At 38.1% G+C, this 22,321-nt stretch overlaps 3 protein-coding genes across 4 annotated transcripts in view; 1 reads left to right on the forward strand and 2 right to left on the reverse strand.

Moving 5' to 3' along the window:
- Positions 1-2,561: 2,561 nt before the first annotated feature.
- Positions 2,562-6,174, reverse strand: LOC116169425 (translation factor GUF1 homolog, mitochondrial-like). The gene is made up of 9 exons (XM_031485511.1): positions 6,020-6,174; positions 5,638-5,971; positions 5,364-5,582; positions 4,992-5,260; positions 4,701-4,940; positions 3,339-3,586; positions 3,060-3,292; positions 2,769-2,981; positions 2,562-2,711 (listed from the first exon to the last, which is right to left on the reverse strand). Exons 1-9 carry the CDS (start codon positions 6,085-6,087, stop codon positions 2,586-2,588), a joined length of 1,950 nt encoding a protein of 649 aa, XP_031341371.1. The 5' UTR covers positions 6,088-6,174; the 3' UTR covers positions 2,562-2,585.
- A 1,682-nt stretch (positions 6,175-7,856) lies between these two features.
- LOC116168551 (translation initiation factor IF-3, mitochondrial) lies at positions 7,857-8,803 on the forward strand. Its single transcript, XM_031484457.1, has 2 exons — positions 7,857-8,490; positions 8,541-8,803. Exons 1-2 carry the CDS (start codon positions 7,966-7,968, stop codon positions 8,676-8,678), a joined length of 663 nt encoding a protein of 220 aa, XP_031340317.1. The 5' UTR covers positions 7,857-7,965; the 3' UTR covers positions 8,679-8,803.
- Positions 8,804-11,911: 3,108 nt separating this feature from the next.
- Positions 11,912-22,321, reverse strand: part of LOC116168311 (spondin-1) — a 43,948-nt gene continuing 33,538 nt past the window's right edge. Inside the window, exons 3-13 of one of the 2 annotated variants that reach the window (XM_031484067.1) lie at positions 15,311-15,507; positions 15,074-15,265; positions 14,820-15,026; positions 14,519-14,773; positions 13,881-14,474; positions 13,523-13,829; positions 13,294-13,467; positions 13,124-13,231; positions 12,893-13,050; positions 12,485-12,569; positions 11,912-12,434 (exon numbers count right to left, since the gene is read on the reverse strand). In XM_031484067.1, the coding sequence (XP_031339927.1) occupies positions 12,199-12,434; positions 12,485-12,569; positions 12,893-13,050; positions 13,124-13,231; positions 13,294-13,467; positions 13,523-13,829; positions 13,881-14,474; positions 14,519-14,773; positions 14,820-15,026; positions 15,074-15,265; positions 15,311-15,507 (2,513 nt within the window). In that variant the 3' untranslated portion in view covers positions 11,912-12,198. The remainder of the gene's footprint in view (positions 12,435-12,484; positions 12,570-12,892; positions 13,051-13,123; positions 13,232-13,293; positions 13,468-13,522; positions 13,830-13,880; positions 14,475-14,518; positions 14,774-14,819; positions 15,027-15,073; positions 15,266-15,310; positions 15,508-22,321) is intronic. The other variant, XM_031484069.1, reaches the window with a different exon arrangement.

Below are 22,321 nucleotides of genomic sequence, written 5' to 3' on the forward strand. Positions count from 1 at the left end.
TTAAAGAAAAAATGTTTGATGGAAATTCTCGTCTGTTCTTACTTGAACCCTATCATTAAATTAAATAAAACATTTTTCTTATTCAGTGGATCTTATATGTACAATTCTAGGATAATAATCGAATGTAAACAATTGATAGGTTGCAAACTAACGAATCTAAACAATTGATAAGTTGCAACATTTGATTGTTGTGTGCACTCAGTGTGTGTGATAAGGGGACTGAAGTTTAAGTTGTGAACTAAAAACTCCTAGTTTGTGTAGCAAAAGATATTTTCATTGGGGAGGTTACATAATGTCCACTAAAAGTCAGGTTAACTATGAACTAATGATGGTTCCTGGACTCATTGTGGACGAGTTCAATGTTATGTAGTTTCTGTGACCATTTATATTTTTAACAAAACCGTGATTCACTTATTTAATAAAACCACCAAATGTGAACTATGGACGTTTCAAGTTTTGTTGGACAAAGAATTATAAAATTTTTAGTCGACAAAGAGGTACCTAAATGCTCTGAAATGTTGGGTCATTTTCTGGTTTAATAGATCTAATCATACAGGGTGTTTTTTTACGATGGGGCATACGACAATGTAAAGGCGTCGAGTTATTTAAAATGGGCCATAGGGAAACTGAAATTTACATTGCATCAATATTGTTTCAGTCATAGCTTCTTTGCGAATCATATATGCCAGTATACTGTAGAAATTGTTTCTAATTCAAATCAGATATAAACGTATAAGATTACAAACGGTGCTCGAATTGTTTTCTATCAGCAACCAAACAATACCCGATACTCGGCACTGAATAGCTCGCATTACCACTCAGCTACTGTGCCCACTCCTGTGTCAAATTGTACTACATGAACACCTTTTCGAGCGGCTTCGTTGATGCAGTTTGAGGGATGAGATCGAGAACTGTCAGTGAAATAACTAAGCGCAAGGCCAACATTTGAGAACAATTTGCGCAATGTAAATTTCCCTATGGCCCATTTTAAATAACTCAACGCCTTTATATTGCGTATGCTAGGTGTGCAACGGGCGATCAAAAATGAGTTGCTGTCGAGCAGCCTTTGGAAGTTCAAGTGAAGTATACGATTTCCCATGTAAACAAAAATTCCAAAGGTGACTCGACAGCAACTCATTTTTGATCGCATTGTACTTTCTATGGCCCATCTTTAAAAAAAATCAATGATCAATGGGTGTACAGATTATCACGTTACAAAAATAAATACTTCCCATTAAAATCAATGCAAATGATCGGGCCAAATCATCTGCAATAATAGTAAAGTTTTAAAACTAAAAAGTTGAAAATGGAATTCAGGACAAAAGAATTCTCCCAAATCTTTCTTATTATAAAGTGAACGTCCTATGAACATCCGCTGACTGCGAATGGACTATCATCTCTGGCGCGTATGAAACTATCATCTGGGACTGAAATAAAAAAAATCATCTCCCCAGGTCGCTTTCTGCCAATTCAAAAGATGTCTTTGGATCGTTACCCTTTGTTGGAAGCTTTCACAAACGCACGTGGTTTAGGTATGCTGCAAAATCTGTGCCACTTTTTAGTTACAGTATTGATATTTCGTTCGTGCCAGCATATTATCGATGCATTTAAGACTTTATTTGAAATATGCTTTCTATTCATCCACGCCAACAACTTTTCATATTCTTTATAAAACAGGCTTTTGCAGGTACCAACTTTTTCTGTTTCTGCAACCAACCACTGAGCGGGTACGATGTGTTATCTTGAACCAAAGTTATTTTATTTACAAAGACGATGATTTTTACAAGTAAATTTACCACAAGTGGCAATCATGGAATTAGGAATAATCAGGCCACTTAATTAGAAAGTCATTCGATTATAACGTCAATATGATTTCATTTTATTTGTAAATTATATGATAATTACAATAAAAAATTCTATTTTATCACATTGATATTTTAAACGATTCATTGAAACTCGTTTAAGTTATGTTACTACAAAATTCATTGCTGCTCACAAGATACGTCGTCAATGGTATCATCCTTCACGTCATACTTTTAAAACTCGTTGCGCATGCATTAAAGACCTGATTATATACTCGCTTCTTAATAGTATATATATGAATAAAGAATACTATTATACCTTCTGTTGAAGGTTGTATAATTATAAAGCCATCGCCATCTAACTTCATACTCTAATGCAGTTAATGCGTTGTTCATGAAGACTAAGTCTGGTCTGGTCCAGTTTTGATCCAAAATATAAGACATCAATTATTAAAATTCGTTTTGGCTTGGCCGATTATGTGTACAGGTAGATTTCTGTGTCCGCCATTTTGTTTCAATATGGCGGAATTGGCTGATTTACGAACTTGACTGAGATATTTGAGTTACACCAATCCTTAAAATTTGGTCGAAGTCGGTTCATAATTACAAAACTTATAGTTTTTCTTGGAAGTAATATATATCTATAAATATTCTGGTATCATTACAATAGGTAGACGAAATCTACGTAAAAGAACTTCTGTAAGGAAATGAATGTTTGGGACCCAAAAAATAGTCACACTGAGAATAACTAGATGAGGGTCATGAAAAAGTAAAATCAATTTATTATTTCTTTAGTACATCAATAAAGGTCTCTCGTGGTAGAGAGATATTGGCAACCATTTTCATTTTTTTCTTTCCGGCAGCTTGTTGCGCAAGTAATTTCATTCTTCTGGTAATATCGCCGCCATACTAAAATTTATAAAATGTCACTAATTTATATACATCCTTGTTTACGTAAAAGCTTACAAGTTTTGCAGCGACATCCTTTCGGTACGCTTTTAATGTCTCCCTAGCGATAACCTTCCCATTCACTTTGGCCTGAATAGCAATTTGGACGAGCTGCCTGGGAATGATTTCCTTAAGTTTTAAAACTGTTCGTCGTCCGATTGTGTCAATTCGACTACCATGTATTATGCTGCTGAGCTCGTCAACAGCAACACCGTTCAAATAGACTTCCATCTGTGAATAATTTTTTTTAATTTACTTGTAATATTGAAGCATTCACATTGCGTTGGTGAAAAACAGCAAAGCTCATACCTTCACTAAGTACGTAGATACAAATCCAGTTGGCTCATAATCAAAACTGGCATACCCAGAGGAAATCGTTTTCAGACTGTCATGAAAATCTATCACAATCTCAGATAAAGGTAAATCAAATTGCATCATCACCCGTTCATTATCGATATTACTCGCGTTTCTTTGCACACCTCTCTTTTCTAAACACAATGTCAAAACCGCACCCAAATATCGGTCAGGTGTAATAATTGTGCCTGAAAAACACGGTGAGGCAAACTTATCTGGCTCTTGCAGTCTTACCTAGCACCATAGGCTCATAATATTCTTCAACCGTTAGATGATCCGGAAAATGAATCGGATTCGTAATGTACATTTCCGAGTTACCCGCTTTCAAAGTTTGTTTCGTTTCCTTTAATTTTACTTTGTAGGTTACAGATGGTGCGGTTAAAATGGTTTCGGCGTCGTACTCTTGTTGTAATCTTTGCGTGAAGACTTCGAGATGTAGCAGTCCCAGGAAGCCTAGTCGCCAACCTTGACCTAAAGCAGGACTATAAAAAGTTTATTTAATTTATTTTGTTTATACAATCACTAATTCCAATCTCCAGATTATACACTTCTTATTATTCTTTGGAGTAAATCGTGCTTAAACATATTTCAACGTTTAACAGAAGGCCAACGGCGGTTTAGCGGAAGATCAAGATTTCAAGTTTTTCCCTTTTAAATAAATAATAATAAAACATAATTGAGGCAACTTTTTCGTGAGGTTGAGAAAATTCCTCCGGCGTTCGTTGGGGTAGCATGCGCCAACTTTCTTATATGTGGAATAATTGTAGTGAAATTTTTATGGGGTTCCTCTAATAAAAACGAACAAAATGGGCGTGCAAAATCGTATTGCACCGAATATAGATTACACTTCAAAACTGAAGACACAAACGTAAAATTGGTACCTCATTGTTGACTGTATTTGTGCAAAATATGCTCACTATAGTGTAGTCTTAAAATGCTAAGCATTTTTACCAACCTATAAGATGAGATTGACTAAAAAGAGGCTATCAATATGTTGCGTGCTTTTTAAGCCGAATCTAATTTCTTTTCGCTTTTTTTCGCCTTTTACAATATTCCAACGACTAAACACAACCCTAACTACATTCTCACAATAATCAAGCAAAAAAGACACATTTAGAAATGATAAAACAGTAAAATTATTATTAGTTGTTCTGGTACCGTAAAACACTTGTTTTTTTTAAGCGTTTTTATTAATGAATTTCATGTAATCCAGCAGAACCCAGTCCGATATTTTCCGGATTACTGAGAGTCTACTGTATTATGGACTTTTTATTTTATTGTAGACTATTCCATTTAGTATTTTTCAAACCCGCACAAAATAATAGTCCTAATGCAGACCCTGTGCTAGTGTTGACAAGAGGGCCGAGTACCTATGCCTTATCGTGTAGATGTCTTTGGTCAGTTAGATACGTACAATAATATCTGACATATGATAATCTGATTACCATTTCTGGAAAAGCTTCTTGCCAATAAATTTAAAAAAATTTTTTCACAGCAATAAGAGGGGGTATTTTTGTGTTAACGAATTGCATAATCTGAAGGATAGATTTCTTAGCAATAGATAATTGATCATTCTAAATAATAAGCAACATTCACCTTGTGTCAATGGAAATGCTAACAGCAGAATCATTTAAAGCCAGTTTTTCTATTGCACTTCTCAAATTAACGTGCTGCGATTGGTCCACAGGATATATACCTGCAAACACCATTGGTTTGACAGGTTTAAATCCTTTTAAGGGCTCTACAGGTGTGCCAGTCTTATGTACGGTATCACCTATGTGCGCTTCTTTACTGGAACGCATATTGCAACATATTACCCCGATTTGTCCTGCAACTCTAAAATTCAATATTGTACACATCATTACATTTAAAATGTGATTACTTTACAATTTCTTAACGAACACCTCCTCGGGTTTTAATATTGATAACATTTTAACCTCGTAATTTTTATTTGTGTGGTAATAAGTGACATTATCTCCCACATTTATTTGTCCATTTTGGACATAAACTAAGGATTGTACGCCACGATACCGGTCGTACCAACTGTCGAAGAGTAGAGCTTTGAAGGATGAGTCCCTTTCCACGTGTGGGGGTGGTAGCCTTTTAATAACAGCTTCTAGTACTTCATGTATGCCAGTGCCTAATTTCGCTGAGATCTGAAAGAAAACAGTTGCATAACATTGGTGAACTGTTAACAATCTTGAATATCAACGAAAGCTTTTAACATTGACGTTCTTTCAGATGAATTATAAAACTTACCTTTAGAACTTCTTTTGGGTCAATGTCAAACAATGTTTCTAACTGTTTTGCCACTCTATCTGGGTCTGCATTCTTCAAATCGATTTTATTCAAAACTGGAATTATAATCAAATCATTTCCGAAAGCGAGATAAAAGTTTGCCACTGTTTGAGCTTGAACGCCATCGTTCGCGTCAACTAATAAAATGACACCTTGACATGCAGACAGCGACCGTGAAACCTATAGTAACATTTGTATTGCTACTACTAAAAATACAAGATTTTGAAATACATTCCTCATTAGAAAAATCCACATGACCTGGTGTGTCAATTAAATTTAGTAAATAGTCCGAGCCATTATAATTGTATAATAATGAGGCGCTTTGAGCTTTCACAGTAATTCCTCTCTCTCTTTCGACCTGCAGTTTATCTAAAACTTGCGCATTTCCAGAGCTCGGTTTAATTGCACCAGTGGTTTCCAGAACTCGATCCGCCAAAGTACTTTTTCCATGATCTACGTGTGCGATTATGCTAAAATTTCGTATTCTTTCTATGGGAATGTCTGCATAGTCAATATTTAATTTACTAGTTTCGTCTGTAGAATAATGGTTTCCATACCAACAGGTTCTCCTGCAACAGGAAATTAAGAAAATATTTTGTGCACGTTTAAAGTTTTACAAATCATGGAATCCTTTTCGATATATATTTCTGTTAGAGAATCGTATGAAATTGCGAACTGAATTCATTTCAAATAGAACTTAAGAGATACATTTGTAATTTTTCGTTTACAAAATAAAGCAACGGTACAGACAAATGTGGTTATGTATAGTAGTTCGAATTTCGAAATGCTTCCAATCATGAATAGTTCCTGTAGACTTGCATGTAGTAGTAGCTACAATGGAAAAGTAAAGGCTGGTTTACGAGAAATTAAACACCTGTGGCCAGTGTCTTAAGGTGGATTCATAAGGCGCTTTCTTTCGGCTACTTCGCGTTCGCGATCATGATTTCAAGATCGTGATTTGTAGCACCACGTTTTACGAAAGAACGAGCGAATTTAAATCAAAGTATGTTCAGTTTGTTCACGATTTTAGCACACTTCGAAAGAACGTGATTTGACAATCCAGTCCCGTTTGGATCACCGAAAGAAAGCGGCCGAGATGTCTATGCATAAATTGTATAAATAACAATTTATCATAACGATGGAATTGTTACGATTAAAGGCCGATTTATAAACTTTAACGTAGCGGATTCTGTCCATTCGTGATTCGATCGAAAGTCGATAGTTTAAGCATTCTACCGAAATCTGGCAATGCTGTTTGCGAGTATCTACCTTAGACATAGTACATGGACTGCTAATTGTAACTAAAATATGGTCAAGGACATCGCCTGGGTATGTCAGTTTCAGGGTAAACGAGTTTGTCCGATGAGACACGATTTGAGACTGTCAACCTATAAATTAACAAACGTGAAACGTCAATTAATTAATCGCCTTGATATCCCAAAAAAAAGCAAACTTATTCTTATTTGTGGACGTATAGCAAATAATGAAGAGTATTTAAAACTTCCCGTACTACGCGGTTACTAGAAAGCTGCTCTTCACGCGATCCGAGTGGTGTTCATACGACTTTAGTTTACCCTGAGATTCACATACCCACGACTACAGTGCCCTCTATCCGTGACCACCCATTTTGTATTGAAAGCATAGGGCTAACACAGAGTTCTTATACAGGGTGGTGACTTTGCGTAGCGCATCATAGGGATTTCAATATAAAATTCATAACATGCCATTATTGGCTCCCCAAATTATTTTAGAGCAAAAATGTATTAAGGTTTTTTGTAGAAAAAATTTTTTTACGTCAATCAACCGTATTAGTTTTCAGTTTTTTGCATATAAAGACGGAAAATTGGAAAAATAAAACCCACATCTTTTTCAATAATCTGCGATGCCATGGAATTTTCTAAAACAAAAAGATATCCAGTTATCAATTAGCAGCAGTTCGAAATGGATTTTATGATCGACTTGGTTACTGTCTTGCAGTTAATGGTGACTTATTCGAACATTTATTGTAAATTGTTATATTAGGAAACCGTTTTTAGTAATGGTCTTTCTTTATGTTGAATTCGCTGTTATAAATATAATACTTTTTGATAGAATTTGATTTGTTTTATAGCAGACATTCCATGGCATGACGGATATTGGCGTTGTTTTTGTATTATAAAATTCCATGGCATCACAGATTATTGAAGAAGATGGGGGTTTTATTTTTCCAATTTTCCGTCTTTATTATGCAAAAAATTGAAAACTAATACGGTTGATTGACGTAAAAAAATTTTTTTGACAGAAAACCTTAATACATTTTTGCTCTAAAATAATTTGGGGAGCCAATAATCGCATGTTATGAATTTTACATTGAAATCCCTATGATGCGTTACGCAAGTCACCACCCTGTATACAACTCTGTGAGGGCTAATAGCAGTCCAACTATATGGCCTAAGGTATCTACGAACTTACGCAGAACAACAGCCACCACTGCTCACTACTGACGACACCAGAACTACAAGTGAACATAACCACATTTTCGTATGCTGAATTTAGGTTGAAATGCACAAAATACTATTTTGAAATGATATCCGTGAGATTAAATAATTTACGTAATGTCTGCGGACTACATAATAATTTTTTAAACACCCTTTGTAAGCACTTTTCTGCAAAACCTCCCACAACACCTATACAAAAAAATGCAGAAGGCGAAACACAAAAGCGACCAAAATCACAACCGGTTCCCAAGATAACTTTAATTGTGAACGATGATAATATGAGTATCACTACACTCGAGGAAGCCCAACACATGTCGAAAAGACGAGCCCTAAAGCTTGTTAAATTGGTGGACATGGATAATAAAACGCAAAGACCTGTCTACAAACTTATGACGGGCGCGGAATATAACACGGAGGATTTAAAATCAAGACAAACTAAAAAACAGGATAAGCTCAGTAACGCACTAAAAGGTGAAAAATTACTAATGCTGAATGTGCAAATAAGCAAACATGACCTAGAGGTACATGTAAAAAAGATAATAAAATGGATAGCGAAAAGATTCGAAGTTCGTGTCACTATCAATGGTGATGCGAACAATGCCGAAAAAAGTGTATGTGCATGTTTTAATTGTAACAACTACATACAATTTTTATGTTACAGGAGGCTATATATAAATTTCTAGAAGATAACTTGAAGACCGAAACACGCTTTTTACAGAAGAGAATGAAAGGTGGTGACCTTAAATTTCAAATTATACCTCCAAAAGCAGATGATGCAGGTTCTAATAAGACATTATGACTAGTTATTAAGATTGTTGTTTGTGTTGTTATTATTCTGTTAGTTAAGTACTTTTTGTTATTGAAGTTATACAATGCCTATATCAAAAGAGAAAATTAATATTAAATCAAACATTACAAAGTAAATAATACAAATATTTTTTTATTTTTTAAATTTAAATAAAAGTACAGTTTTTCATTTATCTACAGAACTTTACAATTAAATATGCAACTGGCCATATGTCCCGTTTTCAGGTTGATTTCAGCAAGAGCAAAAATGTCGCACTTTTTTAACTAGATCCAAACATATTTTTTGTGCATTTTTGATTATCAAAAAGGAGCTTATAGTTTCACTAACTGGTTTCTCAGACGATTGGCTGAACATTCGTTTGTACGGGCAACTTTTATAAATCGATTGAGGTCTCGGTAAGAGGGAATGTCTTAGTCTTCAGAGTTTCAGCATTAGATATTATTGTGTAAAGGTCATGCAGACATGTTGTTTGGGCTTGTCATCTAAAATAATAATGGGACACCCTGTAGGTATGTGGAGTGATAAATTTGGTCGCTGTTGGTTATCAATTAAACACCGAGGTTTTATTCAAATTTGAAGTTCAACGTTGTTTTGTACAACAATAATTGTGAAATGTACAAATTTTAAATTGATTTGTTTATTTAATTGTAAAAGTGAAAAGTTGTGTTAAAAACGGTAGGAGCATCTGGTTATATTTGCGATTTGTGTTGTTTTAAGGTTTTTATCTGGCTATGCCAATGAATAAAGAATACTTATTCATTGGGCTATGCAATAAGAACATTTTGTGTTTCGGCCGTTCTGCGCACTGCGCAGATGCCGAAGAACAGGGATTTTTCAAGACGAAGCTTGGTAGAAATAGTTGGTGTCGGTCACTAAAGTTTCCGAGCTCTCTGGTAATGGCACGCGTACCGGGTTTTGAAATGTTTATTTTGCTTGAAATAATACTTATATATTATACTTACAAGTATAATAATCATTTTATTCCTTCTCATACTAACCACCAATCTTGGAATTTCATATCACAAGTTTTTATTATTTAGGTAGGTACATTTTGCATAAAATGTGTGCTCCTAGCTTTTGTTATGAGTACGGCACTCAAACTAAATCATGCTTGTTTGTTATACTGTGCAGGTGGTTATGAGCGTGATGTTGCCCTGTATATTTGACTAATCGTTTCTTGGAGCAAAGTTCCGATTGTTCATTGTACGTGTACATACAACTTACGACGATACATATATTTTTGAGAGTTGGCAACCATGCAATTTCTAGGTGGGAAACAAGGATGCTATACCGGGTGATCGAAAAGTAGTGCGGACAGTTTGAATTTCCCGTAGAACTAAACATTTATAAAGTTGGTAACATACCAAATGTGGTTTATGTAAAAGCAGTGGTGGATCAATTTAATCACTTAATGCATGAATAAATTACCTTCTAAACATGTTTGCCAATTCCTTAAATAAAAAACATTAAAAACTTAAAGCGCCCAATTTAAACTGTCTGCAGTTCTTTTTCACCCGATATAATAATATAGCATCCTTGGGTGGGCAATAAAGTTAATCTAGGGACTTTTGTGGGAAAAAGGTGCCTGCGCCATCTGGAGAGCACGAACGTGGGTTCGTTTCACGTTTGGCATCTTGTCTTGAATGGCGGTCGTGAACGCGTCGCTCCATAAATGTTTGTTGTTATTTTGTGTTATTTAATGCAGGTAGTAATTTTTGCATTTCTTTATATCGTATTTCTGTTTTATATGCCGCATTTTATACATGTTGTATGTTTCAATCTTTGTTTTTGAAATTTACTTGGTTTAACCGCAATGCAGAATGAAATGTTTAATACCGTTATCCTTTTGTTTATAATTTTGGTGTAATACTTGCTTAATTTATGTTTATTGATAGTGATGACTTGGTATTGTCCCTGAAGTAACATTCATACATATAAGTTTTGATCATTTTATTTTAATATGTGGAAATTACTGATTCGTTTGATGTATGTACTAATGTACTGACTTGTTTGTAACTAACCATTTTCTCCGTGAATGAAGCAGTCACGGGGGTGGTAAAAACTGTAGTCAAAATTGAGCTACGACACCTAATTCCGTGATTATATTCAACTGTAGGCTCTAAACCCCGAAACCAAGGGCGGGTTACCTATCTTGCCGGAGCGGGATTACGCTAATCAAAGCTCTTCAGTTTAGAATCTATGTGCGATAAATGAGTGGCGATTCAATAATTTCCATATATCTTGGCGAAATTCAAATCAACTAATAAACAAGCATTAACCTCACGTTTTCTAAATAAATTACTGTGACACATGTCATTTTCCAAGGATGCAATAGTTTCAAAACTTGAGCACTAGGAAAATTCCCCTAGAAAATAACTAAAACGTGCACATCATGGCCGCGCCCATGGTAGGGCCATTTCTACCTCTATGCAACAGTTTGATCAGCAGTCCATCTTAATGTATAAGTTCGTGTCGCGAAAGCATCACCCACGAATTTATTAAGTTCGTAAGTTCGTGACATCATCGCTCACAGTGTTGGTTCTTATTTTGTGTTATTTAATGCAGATATTATATATATTTGCGCATTTCTTTATAATGTATTTGTGTTTTGTATGCAGCATTGTACATTTTTTGTGAGTTTCAATCTTTGATTTTGAAGTTGACTTGATTTAACCTCAATTGCGGATTCATGCCCTCGGGCGACCTACAATCCCTCGGGTCTGAGGCTCCCGGGCTCTGTCGCTCTCGGCATAAATATCGCCTTAATGCCCAAGATAAATAATAACTATTGTATAATTGATATTACTCTTGTTTTACATATGCATTTATGATGTCTCTTATATATTCTTGATTATAGTAATTTGTTGAATTCCCTGTCCGAACCGACTGTTTGAATTGGATGGCTCTGCTTATATTCTCTGTCCCCAGAGTTTACAATTAATTTTAATTTGTAGATATTTTGAATGTTGTTTGACCAACGGTTAATTCCTTTAGTCTCCTCACATTTGTCAAAATGCAACGATTTCGTTTTATGATTGCTGGTTTTTCAGGTCTCTGATTTTGGGTATGCCACGACTCTGTTGATCCCTAGACTTGCATTTTACAAAACCAAGTTAATCGTTACTAAACCCGGACAAGATCATGCTTAACGATTGGTATTCGAAGTTCATTATGAACACGGTATAGTCGGGTTTAGGAATGTTGCACGCTTTGGTACAATTTTATTATTGAAATTATACAATATCTAGGTATATATCAATAGAGAAAATAACATTAAGTCAAACACTAATATAATGACTAATTAATAAAAATATGTTTATACAATTATACTCGGGGTTCTAAAACATCTAAAATTTATTGTCAAGTAGATTACAGTAAACTATACTTTTGAATAGCATGCCAATATGATATGGTAAATTGGTAAGTACGATTGTTTACTTATTACACAATTCGAATGTTGATAATTATAAAAAATTATATCTCTAATACTAATTATTTTAAATGTATTTCGTTAACGTAATGGGCATGCTAGTAGTTGACAACTTTTTTGATCGATGCGATATGAGCAAGGTTCTCCTTTACCAGTGACACGTCTCATTATTTTTCGAGTTCTTTGCTGCACCGCTTCAGCACCGCACGATTGACTACACGGCGACCAAGCGGACCACTCGGACATTTCACAGTAAATACCTTGCGTGTGAGTTGTTACCGTTGGCCAACTTGGTAAATTTTCAAATGTTGAATAATCTGCAGTGTGAAAGTGATGAACGCCGTTTATGACTGTCCTGTGAACCTACCTGTTGCACCCGGTTTGCATTTAATTCTACATTTCTTTGTTTTTGACAATAGCGGACATGGTTTGCCACCATTTGCAGCTGGAATCTGGAACATAGGTGCCACAATTTTCACGTAAATGTAAATTACACATTTTGCAGTTTAAAGTATTAACTAGTCCCTCAAAAAGGGACGCAAGTCTTCTTAGCACCAATCCGGTACTCTGTCCGAAAAAATCCCTCCCTTAATTACAGAGGAGAGCATTAATTAAATGGAGACCAGAAAACTATGAAAAAAGAAGGGTCTGAAGAAACTAAAGAAATACAACAAGGAATAAAGGAAAAGCAGAATTGAAAGGATTTGAAAAACATGCACACGCAAGGTAACCACCAAAGCTGGTCTGGCCTCATAGCATATTGCAAGCAACTTACCAATACTTCACGATATTTCTCTTTAAAACCATGCCCACAAGCGCCTGTCACGTTGCAAGGGCTCCAATCTGACCAAGGCGTCACTTTACAATTTTGAACTTCACCATCAGGATCGATAATTTCGTTACTTTCAGGTTGTAATACTGGGGCATCTGTAACTATACAAAAAACCATTATCTAGTAGAGTAGAGCAGAAATAGTAGAGTAGAATTAACCAAAAAAGTTAAGTACCACAGTTAATTGCAGCGTCGTTCTGCACTTGCATATTGTAAGATAGAACTCCTGAAACGGTAACTCCGAGTTGACGTTTTTGAGAGGTCCTATTTGCCAACAATTCCTCTAATTAGCAGCATGCATAAAGTTCAATTAGCAAAAAACTAGTCGTGAAAGTGCGATCATACTTTGGTACTGGCCACATACTTCGTTACAATGGCTCAAAGATTTAAAATTGTTGTGATTCCCTTGGCAGCCACTGTAGCTGAAAACCTCACATCTTACATTGATGTTGTCAAAGTACCACCTGTCTATGTTACTCTTGCAAGGTCCGTTATTTCTGGGCAAACTACATGCAACAGCTTAATGGTTATTGTTAGTATTGCTTTTAAGCATACGGTTCTGGTTCTGACTTACCTGGCTCGGTCGTAATTGATAGTTCATCACACGACGGAGCGTCGTCAGCGTAACATTCCACAACCTCGACTGGATTCCGATTTGCGCAATCGTTATTCGTGGATCTGATTTCATCATCTTCTTCTTCATCGCCACCTGGTACGTTATATTCATCGTAAGCGCCATGAGCCCTACTTTGCCTCATGAGAAACTGTCGTTGGTCACCCTCCTCCAATGACAGTAGATATCGTACCTTGACACCTTTGCCGCACGTCGAGGAACAGGGAGTCCACGAGCTCCAGTGGTAATCGGGGCAGTCTGGTTCTTTCTGGAGAAATAAAAATTATTTTCCAAGTCACGTACATGACCCACTTTTAACCTCAGCTGCTTCTCCTTCCTCGCAATCCTCCCCTTCCCCGTTGCACTCAAGGTTTTGTTCCAAAATCGGCGGATTCTCTTGACCGGCCGCGCAACGTTTAGCAGCGTTTCTATTGCGATACCTTCGGCTTCGAGTCTTTGTACCAATGCCGCACGTTACGCTACAAGTCGACCATTCCCCCCAATCGGTCAACTTACAGCGTGGGTCTTCGTTGTCGGCACCGTTGGGATCCTCCCGACAGTACTTCTGCAGTCCCCTACACGACGCCCTCTCTGTCAGGCGCATTCGGCAGCTGTGCTGATTGCCTTCATTTTTGTACCGCCGCTGTCTGTACTTTATCCCCTTCCCGCACGTAACAGAGCAAGCGGTCCACGCGGACCACTCCGTCACTTCGCAGTTTTCGTCGCCGTACTCGGGATAATCGTACATTTGATTGCATGTTTTCTCATACAGTCGCTGTCGCGATAAGTACAGTTTGGCAAGTGGTTTTATCGGAATGCCTTGCTCGTCGTAGAACGGAGAACGATCGTCATTAGGACTGTTCGATGTTATTTTTCGAATTACACCTCTGGGGTAGGTGGGTTGATCGGGAGCCTAGAGGGGTGATTGATGGAAATGAACAACCGTTAATTACTTACGTCGTATGTCAACCCTTCATCTGTGCCTGCGTCGTTTGGATACAGTCGCAGAGTCATCGACTCCACCCAGGAACAATTTTCCAAGCATAATTCTAAACTGGAAACCCCCACAAACCAATCTGGCGAAGGGTAAATCATGGAAACGATAGACATTAAATGGTGGCGATTGTCAACACGAAATACAGCAAAAGTCTTGCCGGTAACATTAGGATATCCTATGCCCCTGGCCTTAATTATTGTCCTTATGTGCTCGCTCTGTGGAAATTGTATCAGTAACCATAGAGGATTTAGATCTAAATACCTTGGCTTTCAGTTCACTTTCTAAAGTACGGGTGCTTGCGTTCTCAGCTACTTCACGCAAGCCGTCACTGGAGAGTTCTCCATAATTCCAAAAGTGGTAATCAGTGGTATGCGATGCACCAATAACATCGCTGAATCGAGTCCGCCAAACATCCGAGGGAAAGTCCTTAGGATGCGTATTACGCGACCACAAACCTTCGAAGGTGACCTAAAACGGGGTGATTGATTCAAGGACTTTTGCTGAATCAAAAAAACCTCATATTTTGCTTCGTCACAAGCACAGCAATGCTGGAGTACGTACGGCTGAACGTCACCATTCCTTTTTTCTTCTTTACAAAATCTCTTCACCAAGCTACTGCCTTCATTGTACCACACGTCGCGAGACTCTACTATTACCAGTTTGAAAGCAACGCAGCCCGTCTCACCGTCTGGGGCCTTCCAATCTATCTGCAAGGCAACATTGCTCAACAGAACAGATAATAGTATAATTACCTCCACTTCCGTTTTGGGAATAACGTTCGTGTTTGTTACGGCGTTCGGGCATTTGTCGCTGAATTTTGTTAACATATTTCGAAGTTGGAAGGTACCCACAGAATACGAAGCATCACCTACCGGTTTCTTTGATATGTCATGCTCAACCACTAATAAGAAATCTTTTATCCTGTGGTCCCTTCGGGCACGAACAGTTACTGTAATATAGAAATAGATTTATTACATTATCCTTTCTTAGCAAACGTGGTATGTTACTAAGACTTTTTGTTAGATAGCATTAATGTTCTATAATTTATGAAGAGAAGATGCAGTGAAGTCCATTAAGGTTAGGTTTATGTTATATAACATCCGATATATTGTTATGTAAATTACGCCATGCGGAAGTTTTATTTGGTATTAACACCTAACATAAGGATGGTTCTCTCTGTATGTTAAATTAAATTTATTTTTAAGCGTTAAATGTTGGTTGTTATTTGAGGTTAAACGCAATCTCGATCATATTGGTTGAATTTGAAGCCAATGTGGTTTTTTTCAAAGAATGATTTAATACTGTATTTTGTTTTAATAATCATTTGTATTTTGAAAATAATTGTAAAGAAATTACGTGACAAGATTAAGTTCATTCTTTTGTAAAAGTGGATCTCCGGTCGTTGCGATAAGAAGTTTCGATATCGCTGCTTAAACTGTTAGATAAGCAGATGTTTTTCACCGTCGTAAACACCGACGCTAGTGAATCGACGACTCAATAACTTAATAAGACGAAGGAGATGGTTCGGAAAGTTGAAAACAGGGGAAATTGTTTTAAACGGCAAAGGAAAAGTTAATCGTTTTTTTATGGTGTTAGATAATGAACAGGCACAAGCATTTAAAATCTATGTTAGAAAATTGTTCAAACTTAATTAGCCTCCCCGATACCATATTTCAGTCGAAACATATACCTTTGCATTGCATATTGTTTAAAGTGCCATTACAACGACTCATTATCACGATTTATGTTTTGTAGGGGAAACGATTGCATTTCCTGGTTCATTAAAGAACTTCATAGCATTTTCCATTGGGCCAATGTAAAAGTTTCATAACTTTACGAATTCAACAGTTGGCCACATTTGCTTAAAACCTTTCACTTAATACGATACGAAGGTTAGAGATCACCACCACTTCACGGGGAATATCGAGGAACGCCGCATTAGTATTGTAACCTAAATTATAAGGATCCCCTGTAATTACCGTTGTCTTTCACAATTTGTCAGGTTATGATTCGCATTTCATTATTAGAGACTTCGCTACGAGAATTACCGGTCGTACATCGCCGTTGCCTATCAACAAAAAAATACACCTCGTTAGAGGGTACTATAATTAGTTTCAGATTTATTGACTCTTTTAGATTTATGAACAGTAGTGTAAGAACCATATTTTAGGGTAGGCCTTAAATAACGAAAAAGTAAAATGTCAACGCAACCCCTATTTGATAAATGTGGCAAGCTGACTGGTCAAGTATGCGCGATCCTGCACATATGGGTGCAAGGGTCTTAAGGGATCGTGTTAAGGCAGTTAAGTTGCGTACGCGCTCTGGTCACGATCGTATAAGGGATGCTAAGTAGAGCATCGGACGTATTAGTGAGTTTGGTGTAATAGCCCTTTAATGTGAGTGTCTCCCACGCGTTGGTGGTGAGTGTATTGTGCAGGCCATCGTGCTGGTTGTGCTTTGTTGTTGGGCTTAGGTAAAACCCCTCGCAGATATCCGGATATATTCCTAGGCTTTTAGAAGTGCATTATGTGCATGTGCCTATGACGCGGTCCCGCGGGTAGCCCCCGTCGATTATACCGCTGAGTGATCTACTCGCTCGAGTAGATCATGGTGTCGACCCAATACGAAACATAAAGGCCTCATTGTTAACAAAAAGAGTTCGGGGGTGAGCTTGACCTGGATGTCGTTCCCAGGTAGGCCAATGAGTGACATAGATCGACGTTACTGATCTATTGGCCGAGGGTCCTGATCAGAGGGCCGAGGTGGGATGTGTATCCTAAATAATACACGTGCGCGCGGCGTAACCCTTTCCCAAATAGGTTGAGCTCCATCTTAACCCTTCAGGAAGCTATCTCCAACGACGCATTCAACCCCAATCGCCAACCGGAGTGTTCGGAGATCCAGGAGAGCTTAGTGCCAGTTCGGGGCTTACGCCCCCCGGTAAGTTACTTAATTAATTAGCGAGGATCGCGGTTAAGCAGTCGCGATATTTGTTTACATGACCCTTGAGCGCGGAAGACGACCAGTCAGACTGAATGCTGCCATGCCAACCCCTTACGCGTAGATTACAAAAGGACGTTTCTAATGAAAGGTGAGTTTACAGTAGATAGATTTCCCTTGTTGATATATAAAAATACCCCCCCCCCCCCTTACAGTAGTATTGATAAGTTAGCTATCTTTTTGGAAACTGGGGGAAAAATGATTACAATAGCTTACTGTAACAATGATGAGGAGTTTTTTTCTATTAACTCGCAAAGGGTACCTTATCAGTACATTGATAGTTGGGATAAACTAAATCTACTTCATCCCCAAAGCAAAAATTACAATTTGTAGTCACTGTTGATCCTAATTATGAAACTGTATTCTTAATGTATTATGATGTAAACAACTTATATGGTGCAGCAATGTCCGAGCGTATAGCATTTTTGAAATTTTGTTTTGTAGATGAGGCAAGTTTTAAAGATTTGTATATCAATAATTACCCTGATGATTCCGAAATTGGCTATACAGTGTGTCCCAAATCGGGTGGGATTGCATGGGTAACTTTCTTATTATTAAAGATAGAGAATTGGTTAAATGGGCAATGTTTTGCAGTTTTGGATGCTTATTTAAAATTTCCTTATGGAAATTCAAAATGTCGCATAGGTTCGACGTAAATTCAAAAAAACTAAAATTGGTCATTTCCTTGAATGTCTTATATCATCGAAAGTATAAGAGATATAAAAAAAAGTTTTATCTAAAAGTGACTGTTTTTGATACGCTTAATTTAGAATTGATGTCAAAAAAAAATTTAAGATGGCCACTTTTGAGAAACATTTACCAACTTCCTAAAGTTAAATGGGCGCCATGTTAGATTTTTAGATTACTTGATAGATTTTTAAATTCTCTTTTCAACGAGCTATTATAACATAAGATTGAAAATAAGATACCAGTTATATTAACGGTTTTTGTATTTTAATCAAGTAGTCTGTGAAGAATAAAAAAAAACAAAACGAAATCTATTCGAGGCAACAAAACAATGAAAACAATTACACCAGATGTTTAAAATACTGGCCATTATTAGTGAAACACACTGTAAGACAGTTTAGTTTAGGCAACGTGTTGCCATTGATGATTATTATTATTATTGTAGTGGTAGCTACTTCCACTTTACTTTTATTTTTTAATTAAGTACTTACCTTTATAATTTAATGTACTGTACATTTTTTTAAACCTCTGATGTAATTATTTTCATTGTTTTGTTGCCTCGAATAGATTTTGTTTTGTTTTTTTTAATTCATCACAGCCTACTTAATTAAAATATAAAAACCGTTGATATAACTAGGTATCTTATTTTCAATCTTATGTTATGATGGCTCGTTGAAAAGAGAATTAAAAAATCTATCAAGTAATCTAAAAATCCCATATGGCGCCTATTTAACTTTAGGAAGTTGGTAAATGTTCCTCAAAAGTAGCCATCTTAAATTTTTTTTTGACATCAATTCTAAATTAAACGTATCAAAGACAGTCACTTTTATATAAAACTTTTTTTTATATCTCTTATACTTTCGATGATATAAGACATTCAAGGAAATGACCAATTTTAGTTTTTTTGAATTTACGTCGAACTTATGCGACATTTTGAATTTCCAAAAGGAAATTTTAAATAAGCATCTAAAACTGCAAAACATTGCCTATTTAACCAATTCTCTATCCTTAATAATAACAAAGTTACCCATGCAATCCCACCCGATCTGGGACACACTGCATATTAGAAAGCGTTTTAGACTATCCCATTGAATTACACGAGCACCACAGTAATCTAACGTTAGTATCAGAATACATACTTCCACCTATTTTGGTATTTAAAACTAAGAAATTACTTATGCTGAACCCTAAACGCAACTATGAAATTCATTACAGAAATTTAACAAGTACAAATTGTGCAGATTAAGCGCACTTTTTAACACCCCTGCGCCCCAATTGCTCTTTGTGTGTAACATCTTTCGACACTTTACCATTAGATATGCCTAGTCCAGATGTTTCAATAGTCCTTTGTGAGTACTCTCCTCCGACATTCCATTATCGAAAAATGCGTATTGCAAGTTTTGACATCACCAATCGGTCCCAATCGTTCTTTGTTAATACCCTCCTCCGACAATCCGCACTTAAGATATAAGATACCCGATTACAATAAGGAGTCGAGGAGGAGCATTATGGTTGGTAGAAATTAATTCCTTTCGTTGAGACCTTTCATTAGAGTACTATGCAGAATAAAAACCAGTTGCCCCCCCCCCCCCCCTCATTTTGATAAGGAGCAAGAGAGAAGAGTAGTTGGTAGAAAGTTCCTTTTGTTGAGACCTTTAATTAGAATACCATGAATTAACGTTTATGAAAAGCTAATGGAGAGTATTCGAAAATATAAATACGTACACTTAATCACAAAATGGGTTGGGCGCTATGGTGCTCGTGCTTACATATCAAAATCAAATTTTCATAGTTACAAAATATTTGATAATTACATTCTATCTATTCTATCAGGGGAGCCTTTACAGGCAGCACTTAGGCTCATCAAAGGCCCATTGTGCTAACCCCCTCTCTAAACAACCAAAGCTTAGAGCCCGTTCCCTTCAATGAAGGATAAGACCCTGTTTAGCCTTAGTTTCCTCCCCTCCCTCGGTTCCAAGTAACTGTCACCGAGGAGTTTATGTCTGTCCCTGATCAGAGCGTCACAGTAACAGACTACATGCTCGGTAGTTTCCTCTACCTCACCACAAAACCTGCACGCAGGGTCTTCCACAAGCCCAATATTGTGCAGGTGATAGTTGACCATCCAGTGTCCCGTGAAGACACCGACGATCTTCCTAATCTGACTTCTGTTTAGGTTTAGAAGCTTAGAAGACTCAGATTTGCCAAGAGGCCCTGTTAAAAAGGTCTTGGACTGTCTGAGTCCAGCTGCCTGTTGCCATTGAGCCTGGAATTGACTGGTCGCCCAGTTCTTAATCCTGACCCTGACAACTGAGGGAGCAATTCCAAGGGTGGGCTCAGGCCCGACAAGGACCCCACTACTGCCTTCGCGAGCCAACTCGTCCGCCCTTTCGTTGCCCCCTATTCCAGAGTGCCCCGGCACCCATATCAAGCTTACCCTATTAGACTCACCTAATCTATCTAGGGTTCGCCTACAGTCAAGCATCGTATTCGAGCGGACCCTGTCAGCTGACAGAGCCTTTAACGCCGCCTGACTATCACTACATATGTATATATGCTGGTTACGATAACCTCTACGGAGGTTTTCTTGCGCACAGGTCGTGATGGCTAGCACCTCTGCCTGAAACACAGTACTGTGCTGGCCAAGGGAGAGGCTGATGCCTACTCTCGGCCGGTCACCGTGTATACCCATGCCCGTTCCATTTTCCGTTAGGGACCCATCGGTAAACCACACGAGCCCCTCAGGTTTGAGGAACGGACGATCTGGGTTTAGCCACTGCTCCCTGTTCGGGAGAATGACTTTATACCTCTTCGGTTCAAGTAGGGTAGCTCGAATCACGTCCCTTCTTGCGAGGAAGGGGTCGGACCTAAGAGTTTCCTCCCAGATCCGCCCGTGTCCGAGACTGCCTCTATCCTTCCACTCACCCCAATCATTTAGTCTTATGGAAGCCCTCCGGGCCTCGGCCTCTACCGATAAGTGTAGAGGTTCAAGTCCCAGAAGAGCCTCCACAGCCAACGTTGGCGTGGTTTTCATGGCTCCAGTGATTCCCAAACAAGCGAGTCGCTGTACCTTACTCAGCTGCTTCTTGTATATTACCCTGCGCGTTGCAGGCCACCATACAAGTGCGCCGTACAATATTATCGGCCTTATCACCGAAGTGTAAAGCCAATATACTAGTCGAGGATTTAATCCCCATGTGCAGCCGAAAGCTCTCCTGCATGCCCATAGACATGCAGTGGCCTTCTTGCTAATTCGCTCAATGTGCCCTTTCCAGGACAGACGGGAGTCTATAGTGACCCCCAAATATTTAACTGACCTGGTCAGACACAATTGGCGTCCTCGAAGGATGAGACCGTCAAGGTCCACATTCCGTCTCCTCGTAAATGGAACAATTTCGGTCTTTTCCGGGTTGACAGAGAGACCGTGGCTACTGCACCATCTATCCACCTGTCCAAGAGCCCTCTGCATGAGCTCTTTTACGGTGCTCGGAAACTTCCCCACAATGACAATTGCGAGGTCGTCTGCGTATCCCTGTGTATACGCTCCATCCTCGTTTAGTGTACGAAGGAGCCCGTCTATCACCAGGCACCACAGTAGTGGAGACAGTACTCCACCCTGCGGACATCCTCTAGTGACCGATGAGCTCATCTCCGTAGTTCCGATCGAGGTTATGATGACCCTGCTTCCAAGCATGGCCCGGATCCATCTTACGATTGACCCGTCAATGCCAAAGCTTTCAGCAGCCTCACTAATGGAATCGAACGTGGTGTTGTTAAACGCACCTTCGATGTCCAAAAAGGCTCCCAGAGCTACCCCTCCAGCAGACATTCCCCTCTCCAGTCTACACACGAGACTGTGAAGAGCCGTCTCCGTGGACATGCCAGCTCTGTAAGCGTGTTGAAACGGGTGTAGTGGTCTAAGGACCAGCGCCCCGTTTCTTATGTATGCATCCACCAGCTTTTCTACCGCTTTTAAAAGAAACGATGATAGACTGATGGGCCTATAATCCTTTGCTGTGTCGTACTTAGTACGACCCGGCTTAGGTAAATACACAACTCTGACCCTTCTCCAGCTT

This window comes from Photinus pyralis, unplaced genomic scaffold, assembly GCF_008802855.1.
Source record: "Photinus pyralis isolate 1611_PpyrPB1 unplaced genomic scaffold, Ppyr1.3 Ppyr1.4_LG4, whole genome shotgun sequence".
Lineage (NCBI taxonomy): Eukaryota > Metazoa > Arthropoda > Insecta > Coleoptera > Lampyridae > Photinus > Photinus pyralis.

Excerpts from the sequence above, each read along its gene's own strand:
- LOC116169425 (XM_031485511.1), bottom strand. The coding sequence starts at position 6,087 with ATGAATTCAGTTCGCAATTTCATACGATTCTCTAACAGAAATATATAT. Across the intron at positions 3,587-4,700 it reads AGCATTTCCATTGACACAAG|TCCTGCTTTAGGTCAAGGTT; the intron begins GTGAATGTTGCT and ends AACTTTTTATAG. Across the intron at positions 2,712-2,768 it reads AGGATGTCGCTGCAAAACTT|TATGGCGGCGATATTACCAG; the intron begins GTAAGCTTTTAC and ends TATAAATTTTAG.
- LOC116168551 (XM_031484457.1), top strand. The coding sequence starts at position 7,966 with ATGATATCCGTGAGATTAAATAATTTACGTAATGTCTGCGGACTACAT. Across the intron at positions 8,491-8,540 it reads CGAACAATGCCGAAAAAAGT|GAGGCTATATATAAATTTCT; the intron begins GTATGTGCATGT and ends TTTATGTTACAG.